Genomic DNA, 12,756 nt, shown 5'->3' on the forward strand with positions numbered 1-12,756 from the left:
TGTTGTTATTGTTCTACTGGGGATGGAACCCAGGGGTATTCTACCTCCACGCTACAGTCCCAGTTGTTTTTATTTATTTATTTTTTTTGAAATGGTTTTGTTAAGTTGCGGAGGCTGCTCTTGAATTCGGGATCTCCGGGTCTCGGCCTTGAACCTGCTCTCCTCCTGTGTTGGCCTCCCAAGTGCTGGGATTGCAGGTATGCGCCACCACACCTGGCCATTGTGTGCTCTCTATGTGTCCTGGCAGAGATGGGGATCTTGAGAGGCAAAGGGTATGTTGGAAATAGGGATATATATAGCCAATGATGTAGAGGGCCTGTTGACCAGATGGTGAGGAAAGGTCAGAGAAAAGTATCTTCATTGTTTTCAGGTGAGAGTTTGGACTTTGCTTTATTTGGCAGAGGGAGAGGAAGGGATGATTTTTTCTGGAATGACTTGTCCTAGAGGTCTAGGAATGATTCAGGGGTTTGCCAGTCAAGAATCTGAGTAGGTGGGCTTGGTCGGTGAACCATCTCAAAGAAATAGCAGGAGAAATATCCAGGTCTGGTGACCTGGCCGAGGGAACACTGCAGTGCGATGGAATCTCAGTGGCAGGGAAGGATGAGGAGAGGGAGGAAAGGGAGTTGATGTCTACCGCTTGGGCCAGAGGATTGCGGGAGATGAAGAATGAAGCGGGAATAAATGAGAGTCTGCAACACTGGAGTCACGGGATGTAAAGCAGCTGTCTCTGGGAAGAGGAGGGAAACTGGGCTAAACCTCTGTGTGGACCCCTGGAGGTCTCCCAGTTGGAGGATGGTGTGTGTGTGTGTGTGTGTGTGTGTGTGTGTGTGTGTGTGTGTACAAAAAGCTGGCTTATGGATTGTCCAGTGACTCTCCCTGGGGTAGGAAAACTTCAGGATCAACTAGCTGGGGTCCCAGAGGTTTCACTTTGGCCAGGATGTCCCGGATGGAACGGCAGGGAATCCTTCCAGAGCTGCCGAGGCCACAGGGCTTGGCACCAGCAGAGGGATCAGGCTGTGGGGAGCCATCAGGACCCCCACTCAATGTCGAGGAGGAAACAGAAATGCAAGGTTGACCAGAAGAGATGAACTTGCTGCCGCAGGGCTGAAGGACGATTTTGCCACCAGACAGGGAACTGGAGCTGGAACTGCTGCTGCCGCCGCTGAAGGATCCAGGGCCTGGCGGGGAGCAGGGCCCTTGGGAAACACCACTGCAGGGGTGGGAGGATGAACTGGAACTGATGGAAATGCTAGAACCACTGTTTCCCCCATAAATGGGGAGGGAGCAGGGCCTCTTAGAACCTGAGAAACCAACTCCACAGGGCTGAACCCCACCAGAGCCCACGGGCTGGAACACGACAGACGAGGGGTACTGGTTGGAGCCCCGGCTGGGGATGATAGGGTTGCCGGAGAAGTACTTGCCCTCAGAAATGGGGGGCCCAGCTGCAAAAGTGGGGGCCCCTGGAGAGCCCCTAACAGGGTTATCTTTGGTGAAGTAGCCCACGGGGTAAATTTTGCCCTTGCTGTAGGTCATGCCTGGGGCCAGGTAACTATCAGAGGAACCACCCACCACCTCGTAGCCACCATACTGTTGCTGTACAGAGGTGATGGGAGGGCAGGGCTTGCCCTGCACCCCGCCATTGCTGCAGGGGATGCCTTGAATCACTCCAGGGCCACCTGAACCATGCTGATCCACGACAACCACTATGGGCCTCTGTCCCCCTGACACAGAGTGGGAGCTGGAGATGTACTGGCCCGAGTGTGAGATGACCGGCCCCCCGCTGCAGGGAGAGTCGGGGACGTTGGAGCTACAGGGACGCTGGTTGGAGCTGCTGCCATGGCTAATGCTGCTGGACACCACAGAGCTGTGGGAAGAGGAAGAGCTTCCTCCAGACTGGGAAGAGCCTGATGTCAAGCGTGAAGAATTATCATCCGTCGGTAGAGCGGAGCCGTTTCCTGGTCCTCTGGAGGATCCAGACTGGGAGCTGCTGCTTCCGGAATGAGAGCTGCTGCTTCCGGAATGAGAGCTGCTGCTTCCGGAATGAGAGCTGCTGCTTCCGGACTGGAAGCGGCCACCTCCGGACTGAGAGCTGCTGCTTCCGGACTGGAAGCGGCCACCTCCGGACTGAGAGCTGCCGCTTCCGCTTCCGAACTGAGAGCTGCCACTTCCAGACTGAGAACCGCCGCTTCCGGACTGGGAGCCACCGCTTCCGTACTGGAAGGAGTTGGATGTACCTTGTAAGTTGGAGCCAGATCCAGAGGAATAACTGATCTGAGAATACCCCGTTCCGGGCTTAGCGAACGAGGAGCCTGAAGAACCGCCGTGGGCGACACTGGAGACGCTGGAACTGGAACTGGAGCTGCCGTGACCGCTGGAGCCACCCCCTTTTCCAATGAGACAAGGGTCATTGGGGGAGGTGATTCGTGTGGGGTCCTTACAGGGGTCTGAGAAGGTCCTGATGCTCTTAGCCAAAATTCCTGGGGAAGAAAGGAGTGATCAGTAATGGCTTCCTTCCTGGTCTTTCAGCCCCCTCCGAGTTTGTCTGCCACTCGGGTTTCTCCAGAGAGGATCCCAGGAGAGTTTAGAAACAGCAAAAGGAGAGAGAGCCATGCGTGATGGTGCATGGCTGTAATCCCAGTACTTGGTAGACAGGAGGATTGCAGGTTTGAGGGCAGCCTCCAGCATCTTAGAGATGATGTTTCAAAATAAAAAAGGGCTGGGGTGTAGCTTGTAAGTAGAACACTCCTGGGTTCAACTCAATTTTAAAAAGGGGAGGCTGAGGGTTTCGTTGAAAGGTAGAATACAACTGAGTTCTATACCAAGTACATAAATAAATAAATAAATAAATAAATAGCCAGGTGTAGTGGCACATGCTTGTAATCCCAGCATTTGGGAGGCTGAGACAGGAGGATCATGGTTGTGAACAGCCTCAGCTACTACTTTGTGAGGCCCTTTGCAACTCAGTGAGATCCTGTTTCAAAATAATAAATAAATAAATAAATAGAGCCAGGTATGGTGGCACATGCTTGTAATCCCAGCATTTGGGAAGCTGAGACAGGAGGATCGCGGTTCACAGACAACCTCAGCTACTTAGTGAGGCCCTCTGCAACTCAATGAGACCCGATTTCAAAATAAAGAATAAAAAATAGGGCAGGGGTGTAGCTCAGAGGTAGAATGCCCCTGGGTTCCAAGAATGGAGGCAAGTAGATCCAGGAACAAATAGGTCTAAGAGAAGACAGAGTAGGGAGGCCACAACTCCGAGAGGAAGTGAAATCTCAAGGGAAGATATCCTGCCTGGGCCAGACCATGGGACCGAAGAAAAGGAGGAAATAAAAGGCCCAAAGAGTAGCCGGCTGAGAGAGGAAGGAAAAATGCAAAAGGAGATGCTGGGGAAAGCGAGGCCCAGCGGCAGAGGGGCCGGCATCGAGGCGAGGTCCTGAGGGCTCACACTTGGTCGCCTCGTCAGAGTCAGACTGGGCCAAGCATGGAAGTCCTCTTCCTGTCTTGGCGCTGGCCATGCCAGTAAAGCTGGGTGGAGGCCAGGATGTGGGGGCATTCACCTGTTGCTCCAGAACCTGCTGATACCAGTGTGACAGGACACCGCACCCTGAGCCACCCTCGCTCTCGCTGGCCCAGCCCGGGGACACCCGCACGAAACCCTCTGAAAGCACGTGACCATCTGACCGTTGACAGCTTCCTTCTTCCCAGCCAGCCATCACCTGTGCACACCTGTGGCTCCCACCCTCCTGGCATCTGTTGCTGCCTTTGCCATCCTCAAATGTGGGACCACGTCTTTCCTCAACAGACCCTCTGCTCCAAACCCCCAGCCTCCGTGTTCTCATCTGTAGAGTGGGAATCATAAGTCTCTCTTCTAGCTCTTGTAATCATCAAAACCACTAATAAATTTAAAGTACTTAGAAGAGTGCCTGGCACATCAAAAAGGGTTCCCAAAATGGCAGCAACCCTTATGACTATCTTTGTGCCGGGCACGGTAATACACACTTGTAATCTTAGTACCTGGGAGGCTGAGACAGGTGGATTACAGGTTTGAGACCAGCCTCAGCTACTTAGTGAGGCCCTCTGCAACCTAGTGAGATCCTGTTTCAAAGTAAAAAATTGGGGTTGTGGGTGTAGCTTGGAGGTAGAATGAACCCTGGGTTCCACTCCCAGTACTGCAAACAAAACAAAACAAAACAAAACAAAAAAACCCACAACAATCTTCAACTTCTAGTACTTCCATATCAATGATAACAACATTCATACAACCCTCTAGAATTCCTAAAGTACATGCCATATACATTATGTGTGTGTGTGTGTGTGTGTGTGTGCGCGCATGTGTGTTACTGGGAATCGTACCCAGGAGCATTTTTACCTCTGAGCTATATCTGCAGCCCTTTTGTTTTGGTTTGAAACAGGGTCTTGCTAGGTGGCTGAGGCTGAGGCTGACCTTGAACTCCTGATTCTCTAGTCTCAGCCTCCCAAGCCGTGGGATTCCAGGCCTGTGCCACCACACCCGCTGCATTCTTTCATTTGAGACACAGAGAGGTAACAAAGCAGAGAAGAGAGGGCCCTAGACTCGAGACGGTTCCTGCCAGGTGAGGTAGTGCACGCCTGGAATCCCAATATTTGGGAGGCTGAGACAGAACTGCAGGTTAGGGAGACCCTTGGCCACTTAAAAAACCCTGTTTCAAACTAAAAAATAAAAAGGCCTGGCAGGGACGTAGCTCAGAGGCAGAATGCTCCTGGGTTCAAATCCTCAGGGTCAAGAAAGAAAGAAAAAAAATCAGTTTCTGAAGCCCCCTTCCCCCTTGCTGTGTCCCCTTCTGGACCCTCCCTCTAAGACCCTGAGTCCCCCAGTCTTCCCCAGCCAGGGTCAGCATTGTTCCTCCTACCCAGGGCCCCAACCTCCTACCTGGCAGGAGGAGACCAGCCAGCAGCAAAGCCGTCAGCCCTTGCCCTCCCACACACCCCATCTTGGGTGCCCGAGAGGAGCCCATCTCGGACAGTGCGGCCTTCTGACTGACAGTGGTTCCTAGACACCCAAGGCCTTTATGTCAGGGCTGGACATTCTCTGAGCAGGAGTCACAGTGGGGAGGGCAGGAGGGGTGGAGGGAGGGGGTGGGTGCCCGGGGGCAGTTGGTGTGGCCGGGAGGAGCTGAAGCAATCAGCAGGGCATCTGCCTACTCAGCAGCAGTAGTGGCTGCAGTGTGAGGGCCCCGTGGCCACGGGTCCCTAGATCCTGCCGCCCGACGGGCCTGCCCTGGCTCACCATTGCCCAACCCGGAACCAGGCACTCTGCCCCATGGCCACCCACTCTGGGACTGCCACTCACCCTGGGACCCTGGTGCCCTGCCTGCCCAGCTTGCATCTGCCCATCCTCCTTCCTCTCCAGGACCTGGGCATTTCAGCTTTATCTTGTATACCTGCAAAGTACCCCACACCTGCGCCAGCTGCCACCCCACCCTACTACAAGGTCCCCAGCCCGCTGGGTCCTGTCCATAGCCCTGGGTCTGCCCATTTCTGCAGGGTCCTGTCAATCAGCCGTCACTTTCCTCTGGAGAAGAGAATGCACCCGCAACCTCTTGCCTCCCCGACTGCCGCTGCCCAAGCACCAGCCTATCACACGCCTGTTATGTGTCCCATCTGTGAGTGAACCTTTTTCCTCTCGGAAGGTGAATATCCATGGTGGCGCCGACCTGCAGTTCCAATACTGAGACAGGAGGGTTGCAGAGTCAAGGACAGCCTCAGCAAGTAGTGAAACTCATCAACCTAGCAAGATCCTGTTTCAAAATAAAAATAAAATAGGGCTGGGGTGTATCTCAGAGGTAGAATGACCCTGGGTTCAATCTCCAGTATCAGAGAGAGAGAGAAAGAGAGGAAGGAAGGAAGGAAGGAAGGAAGGAAGGAAGGAAGGAAGGAAAAAAGGAAAGAAGGAAAGAAAGAAGGGAGGGAGAGAGGGAGGAATTGGACCTCCAGGCCAGGCACAGTGGTACAGGCCTGCAATCCCAGTTCCTTGGAGGTTGAGACTGGATGATCACACATTCAAGGCCAACCTCAGCAACTTAGTAAGGCTCTTGACAACTTATCAAGACCCTGTTTCAAAATAAAAACTAATAAAAATCTGTCTCAAGCCGGGCGTGTTGGTGCACGCTTGTAATCCCCACGCTTGGGAGGCTGAGACAGGAGGATCGCACGGGTTCGAAGCCAGCCTCAGCTACTTAGTGAGGCTTTCAGCAACTTAGTGAGACCCTGTTTCCAAATAAAATATAAAAAGGGTCTGGGAGTATAGCCCAGAAGTAGAAAGCCTCTGGGTTTCACCCCCAGTGCCACAAAAAAAAAAAAAAAAAAAAATCTGTCTCTGCCTCCCAAGTACTGGGATTAAGAGTGTGTACTACCACGCCCTACTAGTTCATCTTCTTTGAACAAGTTCTCAGTATTTCAAGTGTGTACTGGGATACACCAAACATACAGCAAGTCTTGATGGTACTGCTATAACTATAAATTCTAAGGTGTTGTTGTTGTTGTTGTTGTTGTTGTTGTGTGTGATGTACTGGGGAAGGAACCCAGGGGCATTCTACTTCCGAGCTATACCCCCAGCCCTATTTTTATTCTTTATTTTGAAACAGGATCTCACTGAGTTGCAAAGGGCCTCACTAAGTAGCCGAGGCTGGCACGAACCACGGTCCTCCTGTCTCAGCCTCCCAAATGCTGGGATTACAAGGGTGTGCCACCACACCCAGCTCTTTCTAAGGTTTTAAGTTTCCGTTTTGTGAGCCTAATATTAAATTGAAAATATGTAAGGATTTTAAAACACTAATAAAAAGGGCTAGGGTATAGCTTAGAAGGTAGGACGCCCCTAGGTTTAACCCCTGGTACCACCAGCACCCCCAAAGAAAGAAAGAGGACCTCCACATTTGGAAAAACAACTCCCTGAAGTCTTAGGGGGTGGTGTCCAGGGACAGCATGAGGGCTCTGGGTGGCGGGGTTCAGCCTGGGGAGAGGCCTGGGCTGGGGACCCCTGTCATAGCTGGGCCGCAGTTACTCACAGGCCACTCACGGCACCTTCCTCACGGGCTGACCTAGACTCCCAAGGGTGAGCAAGAGGCTAATGAGGGTAATTGGGAGGTGGTGGCCCGCAGCCCATTAGCCGGCTCCCTGGCCTGGATGAGCGAACAGGAAGCCCCGGCCAGCTAAGTCTGGGTGGGATAAAGGAGGGCCCAGGGTCCCTGAAGGACACAGGGCAGGAGCTCCGAGATCTGCTAGCAGGGTGGTGGTTTCTCCTGCACACCATCTCCCTCCCTCCTGCTCAGGCCCTGGCTCCGCCCGCGCCAATTGCTCACCAGTATCAGTATCAGTATCAAGGGAGGACTGGGAGGCTCTTCTCCACCTGCCCCGTGGCCTCAGCCAGCCAGCCCCGTGGAACCGCTCCTCCCGCTCCTAAATTCATCTCTAGGAGTCCCTTCTCCTCACAAAGGTCCCTCTGTCCCCACAGTCCCTGGGTTGGACTCTCCCGTTCTCCCTACCTCCTGACCTCCCGTGAACTCTACCCATCAGCAGCCCGGTGATGGAAATGTCCTCTACCTGTGCTCCTAGATACTGTGGTCTCTAGGCACCTGGGGCTACCGAGCAGTGAAATGGCCCCATTATAACCTATGGAGAGCTGGGTGTGGTGGTGGCACACTCCTATAATTCCAGGACTTGGGAGGCTGAGACAGGAGGATCACAGGTTCTAGGACAGCCTCTATATTGAGCAAGGCCCCCACACAACTTAGCCAGAACCTGATTCAAAAAAAATAAAAAGGGCTGGAGTGTCACTTGGAGGTAAAATGCCCCTGAGTTTAATCCCCTGTGCGCGCGCGCGCGCGCGCGCGCGCGCACACACACACACACACACACACACACACACACACACACACTGAGACAAGGGCATAGCCCCCACATTGGCTTTCAGCAGCTGGAGCCCCTCGGCCTCTCCTGTCTGCACCTTCCCTTTGGGGGAAAGCAAATTAAGTAGCTTAGCCAGAGCCCAGGCTCCTCTCCCACGGGGCGCAGAGTAGCAGACTCAAGCCTGAGACAGGGACGCGCTTTTAAATGGTGCGGCCCTCTCTGGATGGCAGTGTCTCCCACGCCCCTCCCCAGACTCTCAGGCCCCAGTGGAGGATGAGGAGGTGGGGGAAGAGGCAGGGGGCCAGCAGGTTGGGGAGAGGCAGTGGCGGGGAGACTGGAAGGAGCCTTGCGGCTAGCAGGGCTGTCCCCAAGTGGGCGGGGAGAAAGCGGGAGAACCCGGGACTGTGGGTTATTCTCTCCGGTGGAGCGTACCTGCCAGCCGCAGCCAGAGTGGCCAAGTTTGGCTTGTTTTCGTCTCCACATTCCTCCCAGAGGCTGTCACACCTTGGCCTTGGCCGAGACAGCTGGGCTGGAGGAGGCAGTCTCTCTGGGCCTCCAGCCAGCTCTCCGGCCACCCACACAGGCGCATTCCTCCTCCTGCCGCCCCATCCCCACCCTGGCTGCGCGGTCCGACTGCCCTGCCCACCTCCCGGCCTCTCTGTTCCCCAGCGCATCCGATCCCGCTTATCCGCGGTTTTACTTTATTTACGGTTTCAGCTGCTTGCAGACAAGCCAGGTCCAAAAATAATAAATGGAAAACCCCAGAAATAAACCATTCATAAATTTTACCGCATATTGTTATATTGTAAATAATGTGACTATTGTTATGATAATTCTATTTTATTATTGTTCATCTTACTGAGCTTAACATATACATGAAGCTTTGTCCTCCGTATGTATAGATAGAAAAAATCATGGCACAGTGCAGTAGGTTTGGTAGTATCTACAGTTTCAGGATCTCTGAGGTCTTGGATAGTGTCTCTTATCCAAGGGGGGGATCATTGTGAGTGTGTGTGTGTGTGTGTGTGTGTGTGTGTGTGCACCTGTGTGTGCCGTTGGAGGTTGAACCCAGGGGCATTCTGCCTCCAAGCTATACCCCTAGCCCTATTTTATTTTTATTTCCTGAAACAGAGACTCACACTGATTAGGGTCTCACTACTTGCTGAGGCTGTCTTGAAACCTGTAATCCTCCTGTCTCAGCCCCCAGGTACTGGGATTGCAGGTGTGAGCCACCGTGCCCTGCTTGCTGGCTTGCTTTCTTTCTTTCTTTAATGTTTTGTGTAGGAGGTACTGGAGATTGAACCCAGGGGTATTCTACCTCCAACCTTTTTATTTCTTCTTATGTATTCAGTTTATTAGGTGCTCGGATTGAACTCAGAAGCATTCTACTTCTGAACTACACCCCCAGCCCTATTTTATTTCTTTATTTTAAAACAGGGTCTCACTAAGTTATGGAGGGCACCATTAAGTTGCTGAGTCTGGCCTTGAACCTGTGATTATTCAGTCTCAGCCTTCCACATACTGGGATTACAGGTGTGTGCTACCATACCCAGACTGAATTTTATTTTAAAACACCATATCCAATCCGGGCGTGGTGGCGCACGCTTGTAATCCCTGCACTTGGGAGGCTGAGACAGGAGGATTGCGCAGATTCAAAGCCAGCCTCAGCTACTTAGTGAGGCTCTCAGCAACTTAGTGAGACCCTGTTTCCAAATAAAATATAAAAATAGGTCTGGGATTGTGGCCTGGTGGTAGAAAGCCTCTGGGTTCCACCCCCAGTACCACACACACACAAGAAAAAAAAGAAAGAAAGGGTGGAACCCAGAGGCTTTCTACCTCCGGGCTATACTCCCAGACTTTTTTTTTTATATTTTATTTGGAAACAGGGTCTCACTAAGTTGCTGAGAGCCTCACTAAGTAGCTGAGGCTGGCTTCGAACCTGTGCGATCCTCCTGTCTCAGCCTCCCAAGTGCGGGGATTACAAGCGTGCGCCACCACGCGGCTTCTTTTTTTATTTTAAAACAGAGTGTCACTAAACCTCTGAGGTTCTCCCTAAATTGGTGATGCTGGCCTTGAACCTTTTTTTTTTTTTTTTTTTTTTTTGCAGTAGTGAGTATTGAAACCAGGGGCATTCTACCTCCAAGCTACAAACCCCCAGCCCTATTTTTTTATTCTTTATTTTTAAATTTAATTTAATTTATTTATTTGTAGGTCTGGGGATGGAACCCAGAGGCATTCGACCTCCAAGCTAAACCCCCTGCCCTATTTTTTAGTCTTTATTTTGAAACGGTCTCACTAAGTTGCGGAGGGCCTCACTAAGTAGCTGAGGCTGTCCGTGAACCGCGATCCTCCTGCCTCAGCCTCCCAAGGACTGGGATCACAGGCAGGGGCCAGCGTGGTATGGGTATATGCAGAGCAAGTGGAGCCGGGCACACGAAGGGAACAGTGGGTGGACAGACAGGTACTCTCTCCAGGGCTGCAGGTGACCTGGAACACCAGGCAAAAGGAAAGTGGGTTATGGAGGACACAGGGTAAATGCAAGAGTGAACAGGAGTGGGGGGGGGGGGCTTTGAGTGGGAGAACAGGGGTCACAGAGGACACTGAAGGGAGAGAGCCCCCCTTCCTGAAGGCCCACCAGGACTCAGGATCTTTGCTGTCTTGTTTAAAGGAAGGAAGGGAGGGAGGCAGGCAGGCAAGCACTTCCCCAACTGGGTACAGTGGTGCGTGCCTGTCAATCCAGTTCTTGGGAGGCTGAGACAGGAGGATCCCAGCTTCAAGGCCAGCCTCAGCAACTTAGTAAGGAATTCTATAACTTAGTGAGACCCGATTTCAAAATAAATAAATAAGGTGCTGGGTGTGACAGCACATGTTTATAATCCCAATACTTGACAAGAAAATGGAGTTGACAGCTGGGCATGGTGGCACACTCTTGTAACCCCATTACTTGGGAGGCTGAGACAGAAGGATCCCAGGTTCAAGGCCAGTCTCAGGAATTTAGCAAGGCCCTCGGCAACTTAGTGAGACCCTGGTTCAAAATAAAGAATGAAGCCGGGCATGGTGGCACACTCTTGTAACCCCATTACTTGAGAGGCTGAAACAGGAGGATCGCACAGGTTCGAAGCCAGCCTCAGCTCCTTAGTGAGGCTCTCAGCAACTTAGTGAGACCCTGTTTCCAAATAAAATATAAAAAAAGGTCTGGGAGTATAGCCCGGAGGTAGAAAGCCTCTGGTTTCCACCCTCAGTACCACAAGAAAGAAAGAAAGAAAGAAAGAAAGAAAGAAAGAAAGAAAGAAAGAAAGGAAGGAAGAAGGGGCTCAGCATGGTGGCACACGCTTGCAATTCCAGTACTTGAGAGGCTGAGACAGGAGGATCGCAGGTTTGTGACCAACCTCAGCTACTTAGTGAGGTCTCTGCAATTTAGTAAGACCCTGTTTCAAAATAAAGAATAAGCCTGCCATGATGGCGCACACTTGTAATCCCAGCATTTGGGAGGTTGAGACCGGAGGATCATGGTTCAAGGACAGACTCAACTACTTAGCGAGGCCCTCTGCAACTCAGTGAGACCCGGTTTCAAAAAAAAGAATAAAAAATAGAGCTGGGGGTGTAGCTCAGAGGTCAAATGCCCCTGGGTTCCATCCCCAGACCCGTAAAATAAATAAATAAATAAATAAATAAATAAATAAATAAATAAATAGAATAAAAAATCAGGCTGGGTGTAGCTCAGAGGTAGAATGCCCCTGGGTTCTATCCCCAGTGCCATTAATTAATTAAATGAATACCTAAAATAGGGCTCGAGGTGTAACTCAAAGGTATGCCCTTGGATTCAATCCTTAGTAACACACACACACACACACACACACACGCACACGCACACGCACACACACACACAAACACACACACACAGAATAATGCTTAGGGAGCTGGCCATGGTGGCACACGCTTGTAATCCCAGCATTTGGGAGGCTGAGACTGGAGGATAGTAGTTCGCAGACAGCCTCAGCTACTTAGTGAGGCCTTTTGCAACTCAGTGAGACCCGGTTTCTTTCTTTCTTTTTCTTTTCTTTTTTCTTTTTTTTTTTTTTTTTTTTTTTTTTTGGTGGTACTGGGGGTGGAACCCAGAGGCTTTCTACCTCCGGGCTATACTCCCAGACCTATTTTTGGAAACAGGGTCTCACTAGGTTACTGAGAGCCTCACTAAATAGCTGAGGCTGGCTTCGATCCTCCTGTCTCAGCCTCCCAAGTGCGGGGATTACAAGCGTGCGCCACCGCGCCGGCTGAGACCCGGTTTCAAAATAAAGAATGAGGGGGTATAGCTCGGAGGTCGTCGAATGAAAAATAATTTTTTTGAAGATTTAAAGAACTTTATTAGAAAGATAGAAATACAGAAAATAGAAATATAGTTCCATACCAGACTGGCATGGAGGGGTGACTCGAATTAATACACCCCCAAAAAATTTTTAAATAAATAAAATAGTGCTTAGTGGATGCCTCTGGGTTCAATCCCTAGTACCACAAAAAAAGAAATATAAAATAAAAAATGGAGTTGACAAAGATAAAGAGAGAAAAAACCTGAAAGAGGTGCATCTTGTGGAAGGGAAGGAGAGGTGGACAGAGAACTCCCAGAGCCAGGGTGGGGCCAGGGCGCCGGCTCCTCCCTCCTCGGTGGTGCCAGGCCCGGCTCCTCCCTCGGTCTGCCGGCACGCGTGGTGTGAGTTCTCAATGGCAGCCCTCTCCTGCCGAGTGGCAGGACGCTCCTGGCTCTGGCCTCGGAGCTGTTTTTCCTGTGGCCGGGATGGGTGGTTCTTAGTCATCCACACTTCACCTGGCTGCTCTTGTGACCAAAAGGCCAGAGGAGAGGCCTGTACCCCC

General features: G+C 51.6%; 1 protein-coding gene across 2 annotated transcripts; it reads right to left on the reverse strand.

Annotated features, from left to right (window-relative positions):
* Positions 1-852: 852 nt before the first annotated feature.
* Positions 853-4,997, reverse strand: CDSN (corneodesmosin; the record flags this gene model as incomplete). Of its 2 annotated transcripts, XM_080709719.1 has the most annotated exons (3): positions 853-2,047; positions 2,195-2,477; positions 4,913-4,997. In XM_080709719.1, the coding sequence occupies 3 exons, from the start codon at positions 4,995-4,997 to the stop codon at positions 853-855; spliced, it is 1,563 nt and encodes a 520-aa protein (XP_080565845.1). The 2 variants fall into 2 exon arrangements, with proteins under 2 accessions (XP_080565845.1, XP_080565844.1); XM_080709718.1 differs by having other exon boundaries at positions 853-2,477.
* Positions 4,998-12,756: the final 7,759 nt, after the last annotated feature.

The sequence above is a fragment of the Muscardinus avellanarius genome, assembly GCF_963383645.1.
Source record: "Muscardinus avellanarius genome assembly, chromosome: 14".
NCBI classification, from domain to species: domain Eukaryota; kingdom Metazoa; phylum Chordata; class Mammalia; order Rodentia; family Gliridae; genus Muscardinus; species Muscardinus avellanarius.